Source organism: Balaenoptera physalus (assembly GCF_965194825.1).
Source record: "Balaenoptera physalus genome assembly, chromosome: 1".
In the NCBI taxonomy this organism is placed as follows: Eukaryota; Metazoa; Chordata; class Mammalia; order Artiodactyla; family Balaenopteridae; genus Balaenoptera; species Balaenoptera physalus.
The window spans coordinates 58,654,708-58,673,421 of record NC_138882.1 but is presented as its reverse complement, the minus strand read 5'-3'; the positions used below and the strand labels follow the sequence as shown (position 1 = coordinate 58,673,421).

Sequence of the window (18,714 nt, the reverse complement as noted above, 5' to 3'; positions counted from 1 at the left end):
AGGTTGGTCCAGTGGCTTGCGTAGGCTTCGTGATGGGAGGGACTTGTGCCTGCGTTCTGGTGGGTGGAGTTGAGTCTTTTCCCCCTGTTGAACAGGGCCGTGTCAGGTGGTGTGTTTTGGGGTGTCTGTGAGCTTAGTATGACTTTAGGTAGTCTGTGTACTGATGGGTGGGTTTGTGTTCCTGTCTTTGTTTGTTGTTTTATGTGAGGCATCCAGTGCTGGAGGCTGCTGGCAGTTGGGTGGAGCCGGGTCTTGGATTCAGATAGAGACCTCTGTGAGAGGTCTTGGTGGTTAATCTTCCCTGTGGCCAGGAATTCTCTAGTGGTCCAGTGTCCTGGACTTGGTGCTCCCACCTCAGAGCCTGAGGCCCGACTTCTAGTCAAGGAACCAAGACCCCACAAGTTGTTCGTACAAGTTATGCAGGGATCTTTACAGTCCTTTCCAGTGTCCAAGGTCTTCTGCTAGTGTTCAGCCGGTGTTCTATGAGAGTTGTTGCATCTATAGATGTATTCCTGATGCATCCGTGGAGAGAGATGAACTCCATGTCCTCCTATTCCTCCTTTCCCCTTTTTTTAATATAACATTGCTCAGTTTGGGTTTATCAAATATTTCCTCATGATTAGATTCAGATAGTTTATTGCTGCATAGGTGATGTTCTCTCCTTCACAGTGTGTCACATTTGGAGGCGCTTGATAACCATTTGTCCCTTTCTGGTGATGTTAAATTTGATTACCAGTCAAGATGTCTGGTTTCTCCATTGTAATTCCTTTTTTTTTCCCCCTCCCTTGCAGCTAGTAAGCAGTTTGTGGGGAGACCCATGAAAATGTCTTGCTTCTCATCAAAATTTCCTCCTTGGTTTAGCTTTCATTCATAATTCTTGTCTGATCCAGTCTTGGATTAACTTAAATATAGAAATCTTGGTGAATATAGGTGAAATAGTCAGATACCTAATTATGTTTCTTTGTTAACTTAGATAAACATTTACGCATACATTTAAAATATATTATACATAATAACTTAGAAATGTTGCTTTTTGCCCACTCTCATGTTCATAAGACAAACTTATTCAGATTCTCCACAATAATCTTCGACATCAGTGTCTTCATCATCAATTAAGCTACTTTTTGAATAATTTTAAGGCATTTTTCCAGAGCACGTTATCTCAACTCCTGCCTAAGTTGTTTGAGATAAAGCACTTTTTGAATCAGTATATATCATTATCATTAGAAATTCTACCTAAGCCGGAATTTTACCTACCATTTGTATAGCATTAAGATAGCTAAAAAAATTCATTCCATATATAACCACTTAATATATTGCTTTTATTTTAATATAATTGATGTCGATGATAATATTTAACAACTATGGGTTCATATGCTCAGCAGTAATTACCAGATCTGTTAAGTGTTTTTGCCTCCTTTTTCACACATTCTGTCAGATGACCTCTAAACATCCAAACTAAAATTAACTTGAGATTGCTTCAGGCTAATGGGTCTTCCTCAAAGAATACTTTGTTCAACATAGCAGACAGAATTTCCTGTGATATGGGGTATTTTTTAAATACTTCAATTTATCTTTTTTTTTTCAAAAAAGAAACTCTTGCTTTTTATTGGATTATATGTGGTACTTAATGTGTTTAAATCACAAAATGTAAGTAGTGGAATTTAAGGTAATCCAGTAGGTGGCAGTCTTGTCAAGAGAATTCTTAACCTCTGATTTTTTTTTTTTTTTTTTTTAAAAACATTGCTGCTGACAAAGTTCAGTTATAGTATAAAGACATCGGTGTGAAAGTAAATCCTTCAAATTACATAATTTTGGCTTACTTTCTGAGAAAATGATTTTTAAAAACAACTTCCCATTATGTGAAATTTCCAACATGCACACAAGTAGAAAGAATAATATATTGAATGGCAGTGTACCCATCACCCATTCTGAATGCTAATTTTCAGTATTTTGGCTTTTAAAAATATTAGTTTTTATCATGAAAAAATCTATTTCTCTGTGCATTCAAGGGTTCAAGCATTCCTCATGCATAGATATTTGACGAATTATACTCTGATTATTGGTCTCAACCCCTTTGAAGGCAAGTACTGTGTCATTTATCTCAGAATCTCCAATATCTAGCCCTGTGCTAGGAACCAGAGCTTTGTAGTTACTTAGGTCCTTACTTAGCACTTTCTCTGTGCTGAGCACTGTTCTAGGTGCTACTTATGAGGTATAGGTACTATTATCTTCATTGTACAGTCAGGGAAACTGAGGCACAGAGAGGTTAAATAGCTTTCTCAAGGTCATACAATTAAATACCAAGTCTATCTGGTCCAGAATAAATATTCTTACTCTCTACTTCGTTTTAAAAACTTGTTGAGTAAATGAATAAAAAGTATATAAACATTTTATAAAGTTAAGAGTATTGACTACATTCACTGTAACATGCAGAGAGTAATAGAACATTGCACCCAATAGAATCCTAACCTGTTTAGAGGGTATGTGAAAACTGCTCTCATATTTTGAAAATTTCTAATGTTCTTTTGCTTTTCTCAGTCACCTGTGTTAGATTTTACAAGTTAAGCTTTATTTAGGAACTGGACATAAGAAAGAAAATAATATTAACATTTTTGTGTGATGGCCATTGTAAAATTTAATTGTCATAACAACATATGAGGAAAACATTTTAATTATTACCCTATTTTTTTTTTTCAGAAGATGAGACAGAGGCTTAATGAGATTAAGTAACTTGGTCACTTAGCCAGGAACTGGTAGAGCCAGGGTTTAAACCAAGGCCATCTGACTTCTGAGTGTATACTTTTGGAGACTGTACCGAATTAAATTTTGATTATGTGCTAAGTTTAAAATTAATCAAACCAGTTAGAAAATAAATGGATTGGCATTCCTTGGTGTATTTCCAGCAGAATTTGGAAGTGAGAGTATAGATGGGCATCCAAGTGATAGTTCAGTGACTTCAAACCCAGGGGCACCATGCCCTGGGAGAAAAGCTGATAGATTTGTAGAAGAGAAGACCAACAATAAGAGCTGAGAGGAGAAAGCAAGATGATTGTAATCTGAAATGTGTGAGAAGAGCAGCCTAAGCCTAATTATTGAGAGGCTCCAGTTAAAATGTTAAAGCAGATCTGATCAGGTCAGTCTCTTTCTGGTGTTTCCAAAGTGGAGATAGCAATCTTCTCTGTCCCTCTCCAGCTGGCATTTTCATGGGTTTTGGTCTCATCGTGTGTAGAAATACTGCAAAAGAATTTCTTACATACTACTAAATTGATACGGATTTTTAAAGCTTTATTTAGTATTTAAAATACTCTAGCAGTATTATATAGCACCCACATCAATGCTTTGAATAGATTGATGGTTTTGCTAGATACCCGAAAAGCGAGGGGGAAATTTTTCATTTTTTGCTGTATTAATTTTCTGACTAGTTGATTTTTGCCAAGTGTTACTTCTTAATTTGTCTTAAAATAATTCAGGGAAAATAATACCATATACATTTGGAAAATGGGTCTCTTTACAGTTCCCTAACAAGAAGTGGAGTTCTAATGATGGTAATTCCAGACCTTTTGGAGGGTTAGTTGGGAAGAGAATTTTGGCTTCAGGGTTTTATGCCTGTCAGATCACTTTGTTCCCAGGGATCTGCCCTGATGCTTGATGTGTGAACCAGAATGAAGTATTGATACAGCAAGCAGAGTATAATTACTAGATTTGTTTTAAGTATACAGCTTTGTTTGTACTGAGTAACATGGGCCATTACTGCTAGGAAGAAAGAATTTCCATGAATCACTTTTATCTGATCCTAATTTCGGGGAGTACAATCATTACATATACATTAAAGTATATATATATATAATATAAAACACATCATTACTAGAAGGCAGTTTGATCATTTGTAGAGTGATTCAGAGATGTGCCTGTTTTGATAATAAATTCTGCTTCAGTTCTTAATTTGTGCTTTCTGGCTTGCAGCAAAAACTACATAGTGAGAAGTTGAAGTGTTAAGTACCATACCTCATAGCATGAGTGATTGACAGGTACCTTTCCTTGTGTTATTTTCTTGAGGAAAAGATTTCCAAGCCATGGAGTACTGAAAAAAAAAATCACCTAGGGCTCTTTTCTTCTCACAGAATAAGCAGTTTTCTAATATGTTTGACATCACTAAAGTAGATAGATAGTAGAACCTGAACTGTTAATTATTTTGGGGCTGATATAATTGGATGTGAGACCATTCTGAGGGTCTTTTGCTGAATTTATGTAGCACTTATTTTTGCCTTCACCCTAGCAAGTTGTTAAATAGTTTTATTTAGAAAGGAGCTCAAGTCACTGACTTTAAGTTGCCTAGATGTAAAATCAAGAGTTTTAGATGTCTTAATAATTTTTCTTTCATTTTTCTCCATCCTGAAAATGAGAAAAAGTTAGTGGAGTGACCCAAAGTCTGAATAATATATATTTCTTAAATTAATTAATTAATTTATTGTTTATTTTTGGCTGCATTGGGTCTTTGTTGTTGCACATGGCTTTCTCTAGTTGCGGTGAGTGGGGGCTACTCTTCGTTACGGTGTGCAGGCTTCTCATTGCAGTGGCTTCTCTTGTTGCGGAGCACGGGCTCTAGGTGCATGGGCTTCAGTAGTTGTGGCACGTGGGCTCAGTAGTTGTGGCTCACGGGCTCTAGAGTGCAGGCTCAGTAGTTGTGGTACTCGGGCTTAGTTGCTCCACAGCATGTGAGATCTTCCTGGACCAGGGCTTGAACCCGTGTTGGCTGCATTGGCAGGAGGATTCTTAACCACTGTACCACCAGGGAAGCCCCTGCATAATATTTTACAAGCTGTTTTTGAACTTACTCATTTGTCCTCTTTGAGTTTTCATATAAGGCAGTAGAAAGATAACTCTCTTTTACCTTAGAAGAACAGGATATATTTATACAAAATACTTTCATTGTTCTCTGATAGTTATTTCAAGTGACAATTGATAAAGAGTTATCGGCGTCATCATGTGCTTTGGAGAATGAGAAATTGGAAGCTTCTGTCTTCTCTCAGCTTTTGGACTGGAACTTGTAATTAGGACAGAATTTTCAGTGTCTTCCATTGCTAGCTTTTGCTGGCACCCAGTGGGGGGGGGGGGTGGCACTCCAGAGGTATGTATATAATACGATTACATTTTTAGCATCGTATCTTAAGAACTACTTTTTTAATATTAGCAATGAAAACGTACATTGCTTTCTGTCAAATGTTTTTCTAAGTTTATTCTAGATGTCTTGGGGCTCATTTTTTAATGAACTTTTAAATGTGAAATAATTACAGACTCACAGGGAGTTAAAATAATAGTATAGAGAGGCCCCATGTACACTTCACCCAGCTTCTGCCAATAGTAACATGTTACATAACTATAGTATAATGTACAAACTAGGAAATTGACATTGGTACAATCGATAGACCTCTACTGGAGCTCTTTTTGAATCCTTTTGTAAATCATAGTATGCTTCTATAATATAATAATAATTTCTTAATTAATTAATTGTTTTTCCAGTGGCAAAAGATCTTTACTTAGCTTTATTTAACTTAAGGTGACTAATCAAGATAGTTAGGGACAAAGGGGCTACCAGGTCCTAGCAGAGGAGAGAGTTCCAGGTTGTTCAAATGTAGTAGTTTGTTTTTTTTAAACTGAAATATATTTGACATATAACATTGTGTAAACTTAAGGTATACAACATGTTGATTTGATACATTTATATATTGTAATATGATTGCCATTGTAGCAATAGTTAACACCTCTGTCACGTCATATAATTATCAATTATTTCTTCTTTGTGGTTGGAATAATTAAGATCTAGTCTCTTAGAAAGTTTGATTATATACAGTGTTGTTGTCTATATTCACTATACTGTGTGTTAGATCTCTAGGACTTATTTACTACTAGTTGCAAGTCTGTACTTTTAAACAACATCTCTCCTGTTCCCCCACTCCCCAGTAACCACCAGTTTACCCTTTGTTTTTACAAGTTTCACGTTTTTAGATTCCACATATAAGTAATATCATACAGTTTTATCTGTCTCTGTCTGGCTTATCTCACTTAACATAATGTCCTCAAGATCCACTTTTGTTGTTGCAAATGGTGGAATGTCCTTCTTTCTCATGGTTGAATAATATTCCACTGTATATACCACATCCTCTTTATGTATTCATCTATTGCCGGGCCCTTAGGGTGTTTCCATATCATGGCTGTTGCAAATAATGCTGCGATAAACATGAGAGTGCATTTATCTCTTTGATATCCTGTTTTCATTTACTTTGGGTATATACCCAGAAGTGGAATTGCTGGATCATATGGTAGATCTATTTTTAACTTTTTGAGCAATCTTCATATTGTTTTCCATAGTGGCTATAACAATTTACATTCTTGATTTACATTAAGAAAATAACTTCTTAATTTATTGGTTTAAGAAATTTTGATTTCTAACCCGGCTGTTAAGTTATTAGAAGAGATGAGGTATTTTAACTGTATCCTATGCCAATTATCAATTTATGGCCTCTTGGTTCCAAATCTACCCTCTTACTTGATCTGCATTAGCGCAACTTTATGCATCTTCTTTGCAGCAAGCACAGTATTAAATTGTGCCAGTAGAGGGTGCTGGAGAGATACCGCAGGAGGGAGGGACTTTTCTTGGTTCTGGTGTGCTGTGATTGTTTCTTGCTCTTACTACAAGATGCTGGGACATCCAGTGCTGCTGTGCTCCAGCTGTGCACACAGTGCATGCATTCCCTCTGTGAACTCATAGTCCTGGTCCTGGCTCAGCGAGATCTTCCTGCAGCCCTCCAGATACAGACACTGTGGGCCTCAGGCTTTGTACCACCCTGCCTCTGAGCTGCCTCCGGGAGTCCTGATTTCCTTTGTTCACCTGCCTGCCACCCTTGGCTACCTGCACCCTAGAGGGTTGTTTCCTGTTTGCTTGTGGTCCAGCTTTGCCTGGGCAGTCCAGAAAACTTCTTTGTCATCCACTGGGTTGCAGTCGTATCTTCTACAGTGAGATCAGAATACCAGCTTTAGGGAGAGGATCTTCTTTCCAAGTTTGCTCTTCTTTGGGGTACTCTTCCTCAGCCTTAGGTTGTTCTTTAGAATTCTCTTTATAGTCACTCTCCTATTACAGAGAATAATTTTTTATAATAAACTTTTCCTGTTCAAATTATTTCTGTGCTCTCTCTCCTATTTGGACCTATACTGACAGTATCTAATTGAACTAGTATCTAATGAAATTAACCAGTCCCACAGATAAAGTTTCTGATACATTTCTGGGGGAAAAAAGTGTTTATTTTAGACAGTCTTTTTAACTGATAGTCTTTTAATTGTCATAATAATGGCAAGGATAATCACCACTATTTAATGATTTCTACCATATGTTGACATCCATCCCAAGTGTTTATTGCATAGTGTTTTTCATACTAAAGCAAGGAATCCTATAAAGTAAATTATCTTTTTATTTACTTTTTTTTTGGCAGAGGGAGGAAACTAAAGCATGTTATTTTGCCTGCTAAGAATCAGCTAAGAAGAGGCAACATGAGGATTTGAATCCAGGGCTTTTTGCTAGTCTTCCTAAAGTCTTTGTATTTGTCTCTTTTGTATGACTTTTTTTGGGGGAGGGATGAGGGGAGGTATTAAGTATCTATAGATACGATATAATTATTTTATATCACTAGTAAACACTGCTTAGTTACTAATATTTTGTTCTTATTTATAATGGCAGCATTTTTTTTTTTTTTAAAGATCTTGGCTGATTTGAAGGGAAGTGGGAGGAATGACTACATAAAATGTTATTTTTATTTAGTAGCACTTTAGGCAATTAATTAACAAAAGTGAAATAACAGGGGGTGCAGGTTCGATCCCTGGTTGGGGAACTAAGATCCCACATGCTGTGCAACCGAAAAAAAAAAAAAAAAAAGCAAGTCAACAAAAGTTAAATAAGTCTTATGTATGAATATTGTATTTGTGTTTTAAATATTAATTTGATTTTTTCTATTTTTAATATATTTTAATAAGTTTACCCATCCTCTTTATTCTCATATTATTTTTTAATTGTTCTTTACCTGTTTTCTTTAAGGTTTATATATTTAGGTAAATTATTCCATTATTCCATTGTACCATAGAAAATTGTTATGCTTTTGATAATTGATGAAAGCTTTATATGGCTTGATTCAACTGTTTTAAATGGAATCGAGCTTCTGAGGAATCCATATTATTTTACGCACAGATGATATTGTTTTGTATTAAATTTTTTTTTTACTTAAAATGTAAATACCAAAATAGGGCTGTACAGAAAAGAGTTAATATAGGAGGACTGACACTAGTATTCCTAAAAGGTCTGCTTATAAGGTTGGTTCTTGACTGGCATTTGGAAACTTGGCTTTTGGGAGGGTTTCCACCATTCCCAGAACTGAGAATAGTGGCTCACCGTGCCTAAACTTTTAGCACAAGCAATGTGGTTTGTGCTGAACACCAGCTTTCCTTCTGGAGTCTGGATTTTTGGTACATGCTAGGCAGAGGATGCCTATGTGACCAGCCCTGAGAAGAACTGAGTCTCTATAAGCATGTTGCATATGTGACATGTGACATTTCATCTTTATTTTTCCATCAATTAAGCCTAAAGCCATGCAAGATATGCAGAATTTTTGGTGTCTGTATGGATGCTAACTTGGTGTTAAAAGTTGTTTAAAGCTCTGTTTTGAGTAAAGACTCACTGGGCAGTATGGAAGGTCAAACTTCTCTTCTAAATAATAGTGGCAGTTGTAATAATAATTTATAATCTGCAACAGCTCTAGAATTTACAGTGTACTTTCCCTGTGAGTTTTTTCATTTCAGCTTTACATTAACATAGTCAACCTATAAGCAGGTAATATTTGTGTTTCAGAAATGCGGAAAGTGAGACTTCGAAGTGTGTGACTTGCCCAGGATCACACAGGGAATTTATAATCGTTTCTACTGATAGACTAGGGAGGTGGCAGAGTATAATGTGTAAAGGACTCTGCAGTTTTGGAGTCATAGTCACGGGCTTAATGGCTGTGTGGTTTGGACAAATCACTTCTACTTTCCGGAAACCAGTTTTATTATTTGTTATATGGAGGTTGTTTTGAAATGTAAATGCAACAATATAGTAATGTCTGACTAAGCATTCAATAAACAGCTGCTATAATTAATATGATAATTATTATTAATATGATAACACCATCATCCCATTCTTAGGAGGTTTGATTTCAAATTTTGGGTCAAGTTAGCTATTTGCTATATTATAAATAATGTTGGGTGTTTCTTCTCTCTGCTTTGTTAACATTCTGTACTTACGGCTATTGTAGAACTTACCGTACAGGTTGTAATTGTCCGTTTACTTATTTTCCTCCCCTACTAGACTGTGACATCCTTGAGAAAATAGGTGTAATAGTAGTTTGCTTTCTACATTATTTATGGAGTTAATAAGAGAAGATTGAACGCTTTGAACTCCCCAGTGAAACACTTAATGTTCGCATTAGGTGTTTGTGGTGCTAATAATATCTATCTAATTTCTGACATGTTATTCGTAATAGACCTTGCTTGTCTCTATAGGAAACCTTATGTGCTTTAATGAAATATAATTTTGGAAATGACTAATACAGCTTGATAGAAAAAAATTACGCAGTTTTAGTGCTGGAAGAATCCTTAGAGTTCATGTATTGTTACCACTCCCATTTTCTACAAGAGGAAGCAGAGGCCCAAGGGGGTTAGGTGCTTTCTCTAGGGTCGCACTGTTAGTTGGTGGCAGGATTTTTTATTTATAACCCAGGAAAAAAGCAGTGCATCAAAGATCATCAAAATAAGGTGATGTGTGTTCGCATTTAAGGAAAACGTAAATTTCCTTTTGCAGTGGAGTTTAAGATAGGACATTATATTAGGAAAATTGTACCCATTTTGCCACTTACCTGTGAGTGCTTGACAAACAATATAAAACTTTAAATTTTCAAAAAGAGCAAAAGAAAGGTAGGGAGGGTGCATACTAAACTCTTAGTATTGGTTCCAAAGGGTCTGAGATTATAGAGAGAAAGGAGAAATTATTTTTTCCCTATACACTTTGGTATTCATTAGCTTTTTACAATGAGTATATATAATAGTTTTGTAACTTAAAAACCATAATATAGAAAATAGTATTTTAAAACCCCTGAGAAGTGCAAGCTGAAGCAAAGTATGTAGGGAATGTGAGAGAAGTCTTCTGTCCTCATTGACCCGACTTTTAAGTTGAGGGAACTAAATTTTATATCTGAAAAAGAATTAACTCTTTTATTCTTATAAGGAATTTAAGGCAAACTTAGAAGAAATAGTACAATAAAGCACGTGATTAATTAGCATTTAATTTGTATAGACAGTGTTTATTATAGGAGTTCATAGAGAGTTCACAGCACTCTAAAGGAATCGTATTAAAATTATGAATATTAGATTATAATAATTTCTAATTTAGTAAGTTATATTTTGTTCACTGGCACAGTAATATGTGTGGAATCTCCTCAGAACTTACTGACTTCATCTCTGTTATATACTTGATCTTTTTGGATGCCTTGTGCAAGGTATCCTCAAATAGTCACAGGAAGTATTATATATATATTTTTACTACTTACTAAGCTCATATTTGGACAGGACTAATCTCTTGTCTTGTTTATGGGAAAGAAAGCCGTGCTAGTAGAAAAGTAAACCTTTAGAAAACAAGGATCAGATTAAGTATTGACTGCTCAGCTGCCGCTATTTTGAAACTTAAAAAATCGTATATTTAATTTGTTTATAGTCTTCTGTATAAAATGCTCCATAGCATACTTTTAAATTTCGGAAAGCTACAGTAAAAACACTCTGTTCTAGTAAGTGTGGGTATGCATTGTTGGCAGAGAGAGGCACACTGTGGGCAGATCACATTGTCTCTCGAGTACAAGACCTACTTAATAGCCACATAAATTTGAGTAAAATAACTTTTCTGGACTTTACGTTTCTTACCTATAAAGAAGAAATGACAATAATATCCTAACAAATATAAAAAAATGTTCGAATTAGCTGAATTTTAGAGTTTATGAAAATCCTTTACAAACAAAATGGTAGTGTTGATGGGATTCCTAACGCTTGCCTAGCATTAGGAAGCACAGAATAAAGTAGTTAATAGTATACAGTATGTTGGATAATATCTTCACTAATATAATAACATTTTTAGTAATGAGTTTCATATAACTTTTTTTTTTTTTTCAAACTGAGGATATAGTATTTCAAACTGAGGATGTAGGCTACTCAGTGAACATGACTGTTGAGGGCCAGGGTGACTGTTTCTATTAATCTGGCTTGATGCAAAGAGAGAGTACAGTGTCTTATTCTAATTTTTAAAAAATTTTTCTTTCTTTTAATTTAACTAGGTTAGTTGATCTTGACCAATATGTTTGGATTAACTCTAAAGCAAATACAATCTCATTTTTACCTAGAAACGAATTTATATGTCACTACTGTATTTTGTTTCAGTTAACAATTTATGGCTATTTTTATCACAGTTTCTGATCATTGGTAATCTTTTACATGCAAAAATAAAGATCTGGGAATTTAGGTAACTTATTTCTATGTGATTTTATTATGTATCTTAATGAATTCTTATTTGTGATGTTTCTCTAAAAAATGAAAGCTATTTGTAAGTACAGAGCTCAGATTGTATCGTTACTATTGAGGCTTTTGCTCACTGGGCTTCTATATATTCTTGATACCTTATTTCTCCTTTTTTTTTTTCCCCAATATTTTCAGATGTTTTGGAATGTTATTAAGCCCAGGTCGAAACGTGAAGAACAGTGACATGCATTTACTGGATATGGTAATGAAAATCTCAAGCACCTTAACGAAGTATAGATGATAGTTATTTTATATTTTTAAAGTATTTTCTATTTTGAAATTTTGTCATTTTGTCAAAATTGTTTCTAACTTTCAGCTATCAGTTACTATGATAGTAGTAATTTAATTTGGAACCCCAAACTTAAAGTTACTTATGAGGGAGAGATTTAGGAAAACTTTCATAAAGAAAGCATATGCAAGTGGGAAGCAAATAAAAGGATAGTGTAATGAAAATATCCATCTATTCATCTGTTTGGCTTCTTTGGAATGTGTCTCTTCTTTGAGCCAAAATAACAAATACATGATTATAACAGGCACAATGTTATAAGTGAATATGGTGCCTTTCATTTTTTTTAATGCAATATTATTAATTTGAGTACCGTGATGGATGCTTCTGTTTTCTTTAAAGTGTTTCCCTTTCTGAATTTTTCCTTCTTGATTACATTTCATTAGCAAAGTATATTTACTGTAGGAGTGGTACTTATTTAAGGAGTGCCCTTGAAGGTTAATATATATTTAAGAGTTAGTATTTGATGTAAAAATAGCAAGCCATCTTAACTTTTATGAGAAATACCTGCTAATATTGCAGTTAATGAAAACATTTACTTTGTGGTTTAGAAATGTTATAGGAAATAGTTATCTTAGTATAAGTATAAAGTTTTTTACTTACTTAACTGAGATTTTTTGAGGTAGCACTACATGTTTTCTTCCTTTCAGCTGTATTTTGCAAATGTCAGTTAAATACCACAAATTATATCAACTTTTTCTTTGAGTTATTTCATGGTAACATCACATTGATTTTCTACTGGTAGTAGAATGGTTTATTCAGCCTTTTTGAGGACCTAATTTTGTGCCAAGTATTGTGTGAAGTGCTGGTGTTACAGACATGGTAAAACAGTTCTTACCGTCTGTGGGTTCATAATCTTGTGATGGAAATAGATATTTTAAGTATGTAATGACAGCAGTGGGTTAAGTGCTCTCATAGAGTTCGTACAATGAGCCACAGAAATATAGAGGAAGCACTGCGTGGGTAGGTAAGGTAAGGACAACCAGTTACTTTAAATGTGAAAATGAATTAGCTATTGGTTCATCTCTCTTCCCTCGCTCTTTACAGCATATCAGTAATGCAAGTGGTTTTACTTAAGGCAGGACATAGCATTTTGGAGCCCTGAAAATTCTGTGAGGAGGTAGTTTCAGGGACATTAAACACTTACAAGCTCCTAGATCCTAATTAGTAATGATTTTTCAGAGTTTAAAAGATTAAGATGAATCACTGGCAAAGATTTTTCTATTAAACCTAAGTTTAGATTATAGAGTTACAGACCAGGCATGAACTTCTGATCCGCCTTAGTCTTAGTGTCTTGCTTGTGGTGCAGCCCTCCACCTTTAAGAGTCCATATTGAAATCAAAGGACTTGTCAGCACTGAAGCTCCTGGAAAGAGCAGTGGGCTTACCTGTGCCACAAATAGTTGGTCAAGTTGGAGGGTTTATATGTACAATTATCAGCAATTGTGATTTGTTATTACCCAATGCTATTAATCTTCATGCTATCTTTAATACACGGTTATTGAGCTTTAGCTAGATTACATCTAATAAAAAGGAACTGGTTACCTTATAATGAAGACTATGGGACAGTTCTGGTTATTACAGGTTATACCTTTGTAATCACCTGAAATCATATTCCTTGTAACTTTGCCTAATTAGTCTTATTTCTTCCCTCTAGAGCCAGATGTTAATACTTTTTCTTCTGTGACATCCAAATACGTGTACACTTTGAAAACAAATTTCACCTTGCACTTTATTCTGACAAACTTTAAAAGTGTATAATTATATTTAATTTCAGAATTTGTGAGACTTTTCTATTTGACTTGAATAATTTTTAAGGAATGCTGACTTTCTTCCCTGAATGCTAAATAAGCAAGATGAAGTGAGACTTTTCTATAAATTTATAAATTTTGTTTAATATAAAATCTGCATGAAAGAGAAAATTATACTTATAAATGAAATATATTCTTTAGTCAAATAGCCAAATTACTTATATATATATTATACATAGTATGTAAATAAAATCATATATAAATAAAATTAGTTAGGTTTTTTTGTGGGTACAGATAACAGACTCTCAATTTTCTCCCGGTAGTGAGTGAGAATAGTTTGGTGAAGATACTTGTAGTAGGAATAAGGAAATGAGAATTTTTAATTCATAGCCATTGATACCTAGGAAAAGCCTAACAGGAATGTACCAAAAAGCTGAAAACTAGGTAGAGTCAGATTTCTTGGAACTGGAGCACAACTTAAAGTCCTATACGGCAGAAACTAACACAACATTGTAAAGCAATTATACTCCAGTAAAGATGTTAAAAAAAAAAATCAAGTCACAGAAGACTAAAAACAATGTAATACCATTTTTATAAAAGCTCAGAAGCAGGTAAAATAAAATAATATTAAAAAAAAAAAAGTCCTAGAGATGCCACAGAAAGTTTGTGGATCTTCACAATTAACTATTTATTGACATTAGGCTAGTAGCTGGACTCAGAAATAAAATGTACATTGTAATCCAATACACTTGTAATCTTTACGTATAAAAAAGCTAAAGTAAAATTTTTATGAAACAATTCTTAACCCTTACATGTGTGATGAAATCTGCAATTTTTTTCCTCTACTTGATTAAAAAGTCTGGTCATAATCCACTAAATTGATTTTATGATCCACAAATGGGTCACAAACTGCTGGTTGGAAATCATTAGCCTGTCAGCTCCATAAAGTCAGGACCATTTTGTTTTGTTTGCCTTGCTGGATACTCACAGGTATAGAGCATGACTCACAGTAGGCTCAAATTTGCTTAATGAATGGATGGATTAGCATGAACTTACATTTTTAATTTTTATTTTTTTGTGTTATCTCCTCCTTCTGATGCCACCTGTGTGCTTTACCCTGCTGTCTGCCTACTTGACCTCATAGCTTCAGCTTACTCATAACTTGACAGTAGTTCATTCATGGCTTAGTATGGATTAGTATGATTCTTCAGCTTACGTTTCCATTGCAAAGTGCCACATTCTCATTATATTTCCCAGTTTATTTTCTTAAGAAGAGGGCATCTGGTGGTTCCAGCCTGGCCTAGTTTGGGCAGAGGCTTTTGTTGTCCAGATGTCCTTTACCTGATGTCCCTGATCTTGTCAGCCTTCTTGGGGGAGCCGGGGCATGCAGAGGAGTCAGGAAAGAACTCTAGAGCAAAGACTGTGACAGTATCTTCATAAGGGGATGGGAGCAAGCCAGGCTATGTAATAGAAATGTCTAGTTCAGTATCAAAAATGACTTGATGAAGAGAAACTTTTATTGAGGGCTTTTGATGTGTAAGACAGTATTATTGTGGTTGTATGTTGTGAGGACTAAAAAGAAATAAAAATGTGCTTAATTTGGTTAGGCTGTTTTGGTTACAAGAAACAAAGATTCACTTAGAGCACCTTAAAGGCAAAAGAGGTTATTGATCTTCATGAAATTGTACCTAAACCTGCAAAGTGGTCTCTCTGGTCTCTTGCTGTCTGCCTCTCCTCCTGCCGTGGGCTTACTCTTTCTGTGAGACTCTTTATCGCTGCCCCTGTTCTCTCAGCCTCTGGTGCCCCGCCCCCCCTTCTGTCTTTCTGCACCTTCTCCTCTCGCCCCCTCCCTGCCTCCCTTCCTCCCTCCATTCCCCCCTTCTTTCCTTCTCTTCCCTCTTTCTCCCTCTCCTCCCCTTCTCCCTCCTTGCCCTTTTCTCTCCCTCCCTGCCTTTTCTCTGCCCTTCTCTTTCCTCCCCTTCAACTTGCCTCCTTTGTATCTGCCTTTGTTTTTTGACTACATGATTAATTATTTTTAAGGATTTTTTCGGTGTTTGTTTTCTCCATTTCTCTCTTACCACTTAGCAGTTTCCTAGTACTCTGCTGTTCTTTGTATATTTTTCCCTACATTAAATTCTGTTATAACTTCGTTTTGTATGTGGCCTGACATCACCTGACTTCTTATCAAAACCTTTCAGCCCCGCTGCTAACTGCCCACTTTCCTTGGTATTTGTTAATTGAAAGAAAGAATTTGACTGGTCTAGCTCATTTTTTTGGACTCAAGCATAGCACGAGCTCTTGTCCAGAAATGGACTGGATTTTTTTGGGTCAGGTGCTCATTCTTGTTCTGAACGTCTAATTAGACAGTAGAGAGAGAGAAGAGGCGCATGGAAGGGAGTGAGGGAGAGAGAGAGAGAAAGATATGAATATATAAGTGTGTTGGAGGTACTGAGTGGGTTTCCTTTACATGGCCTTGAGTGTATTTCACCTCTGGAATTTAGGGTCCCTGCACTTAAGCTATACAATCTGATTAGTGAAATATCACGAGTACACTAGAAAAATGTACATAGTAATTGCCAAATGACTACAATAATTTCATAGGGATTCAGAGAAGCATCTGTGTGGGGGAAATATTGAAAACAAAGTTTTTTCTCTTTTAGTCTGACCCTTTTCGCACTCTCCGTTTATAATATAAGGAAATCGGTACAGAAAATTGAAAGTACTGTGGATAATACTCTTTTGCATGTGCACATATTTGTATACATGTGCTGTTCTCCCACAGGACAACCTCTAAGCTCCCTCACACTACATACACACACACACACACACACACACACACACACACACACACACACACAACTACGTGTGGTCTTGCTTTCAAGGCCACATATAGTTGTGGAGTTGCTGCTTTAGCGAGAGTCAAGAGCTGGCTTGGTAAAAGTCTTAAGGAGTGGAGGAAATGAAGAAGAAGAGAAGGAGAGAACAGAAGAAGGAGAATAAGTATGAGGGTAGAGGAAGATAGTTAATTACCTTGAGTGCTGATTACAAACCAGTATTAGTCTCCTAATGTTGATTTATGATTGTTAGAAAGTGTACCTATATCTGGCATATAGGCAATAAAAAGTATTAACTTTAAAGGTATTCCTTGTGATAAAGTACATTAATATTTTAAGAATATATTAAAAATTAGAATATTGGAAGAAAAATCCTGACTTATTTTCCTGTGATTAGCTATTAATTCAGTTTAACTATCTTCAGTGAGGTCCGTACTATAGTTTTAATAGAAACTTCATATATCCTGTATGTGTAGGTATGTGAGATTTTGACAACCAGCCTAAGATAAAGTTAAATATAACTTCATACCAGTATTATGTTTTTGTGAGTCAGCATGTAAGGGTATACTTCCTTTTATCCAAGAGTATGTGTCTCTAAATAGAAACTCTGGAGAAAGCTGTAGGAGAATTTAATATTTAAAGAAATGCTTCTGTGGGATGAAAAAAATTTACAAAGAAAATAAGTCCCCTGTTTGTAAAATCAAATTTTAATAAATTGGATTGCTTAAAGTAAGATATACTTATAATTTAAAATGATGATTTTTTGATGTATATATTCTCAGTGATTCCTGTTTGAACTTTTATAGGAATCCATGGGAAAGAGCTATGATGGGAGAGCTTATGTTATCACCGGCATGTGGAACCCCAATGCACCAATATTTATGGCACTTAATGAAGAAACCCCAAAAGGTGAATTTTCTTAAAAAATTCCTTATTATTTACTTTAAAATTTACATTATGGACAGTATTGTTTTGCCATGTTTAAAAAAATTCTGGTGCTCATTTTAAATGGAATTATTCTTGTTTTCATGCTTTATACATCTATGGGGAAAACCTCCACTATTTAAAAGAAAGCCCCCCCAATGATATGTGGATTAATTTTATTACATTATGTAGGAAAGTATTTGGGCTTTGTGTTTCATATGTCATTATAGAGTTGTTTTATTTAAGGGGGAAATGATGGAAGAATATGAAAGAAATGATGAAGCAAATTCTGGAATTTTCCCGTATCTGATAACTATTTTAACTTTTTTTCTCTATATTACAGATTACTTATATCTTTTCATTTACTATTATTCATTCCAGTCTTTTGACCTTCGGGAACTTAGTAATGTATATTTAGGATTTCATTTGTGGCAAATACTTTTTTCCAAGTTGTTTACCTTTTCATTTTGTTTAATATGTTAGTGTTGAACAGAATTTATAGATGGTAAGTAGGCTCATTTGTCATTTTTCCCATTGTATTTATTTTTATTCCTACTTTATCCAGATATCTGTTAATTGCCCATGTGGTTTTTTTTTTCCCCTCCACCATCTGCCTTTAAACTAAAATTTAGTTTTATCTCATGAGTTATAATCTTCTACTAAATGCTATACTGTGATTCAACCAATAATTTATATTGAGAAAATAATGGATCAGCTTGTTTGATCTTTAGTTTTATATTATTTACTTTATACACACAATAGACTTTCGGTTAAAGACAGGAGCATTAGTGAATACTGATATGGAAATATAATATATTAATGAAGAACATTAAATGATAATTATTTTTGAATTTCCTTAATAAAAGTATTTACCAGTTCCATAAATTGCATGCATTTGATCACACATCAAGCTATTTCAAAATGAGGGCTAAAAGAGAGAAAAATAATGATGATTATGTAAAATTTAGCTTTTCATATATTAGGAATAAACAATTTTTACACCACAGTTTGTTATTTCTGGATACAGGCCTGTGAATACCAGTCTGTAAACTTCTTCCTTATAATCATTCAGAAAATCAACGTGAAAATGGAAAAAATAAGCCAGTTGATAATTTTGAAGTAAAATATAGAAATTTCAAATAATACCTTATAAAAGCACTTTTTACCTGTTCTTAACACATAGTTCAGTTTCATTTTGTATTTTAATACCTATTGGTCCTCAATTAAAAATAATATATTTTAGGGACTTCCCTGGCGGTCCAGTGGTTAAGGCTCTG

General features: G+C 34.8%; 1 protein-coding gene across 15 annotated transcripts in view; it reads left to right on the top strand.

Moving 5' to 3' along the window:
- The window catches only part of RABGAP1L (RAB GTPase activating protein 1 like), a 786,837-nt gene that overhangs the window by 206,679 nt on the left and 561,444 nt on the right, over window positions 1–18,714 (top strand). For all 15 annotated transcript variants that reach the window (XR_014256708.1, XR_014256709.1, XR_014256710.1 and 12 more), the window contains 2 exons: window positions 11,779–11,845; window positions 17,320–17,422. Coding sequence is in view for 6 of the 15 variants with exons in the window: in XM_082437232.1 (XP_082293358.1) it covers window positions 11,779–11,845; window positions 17,320–17,422 (170 nt within the window). In the remaining 9 variants the exon portion in view is untranslated. The remainder of the gene's footprint in view (window positions 1–11,778; window positions 11,846–17,319; window positions 17,423–18,714) is intronic.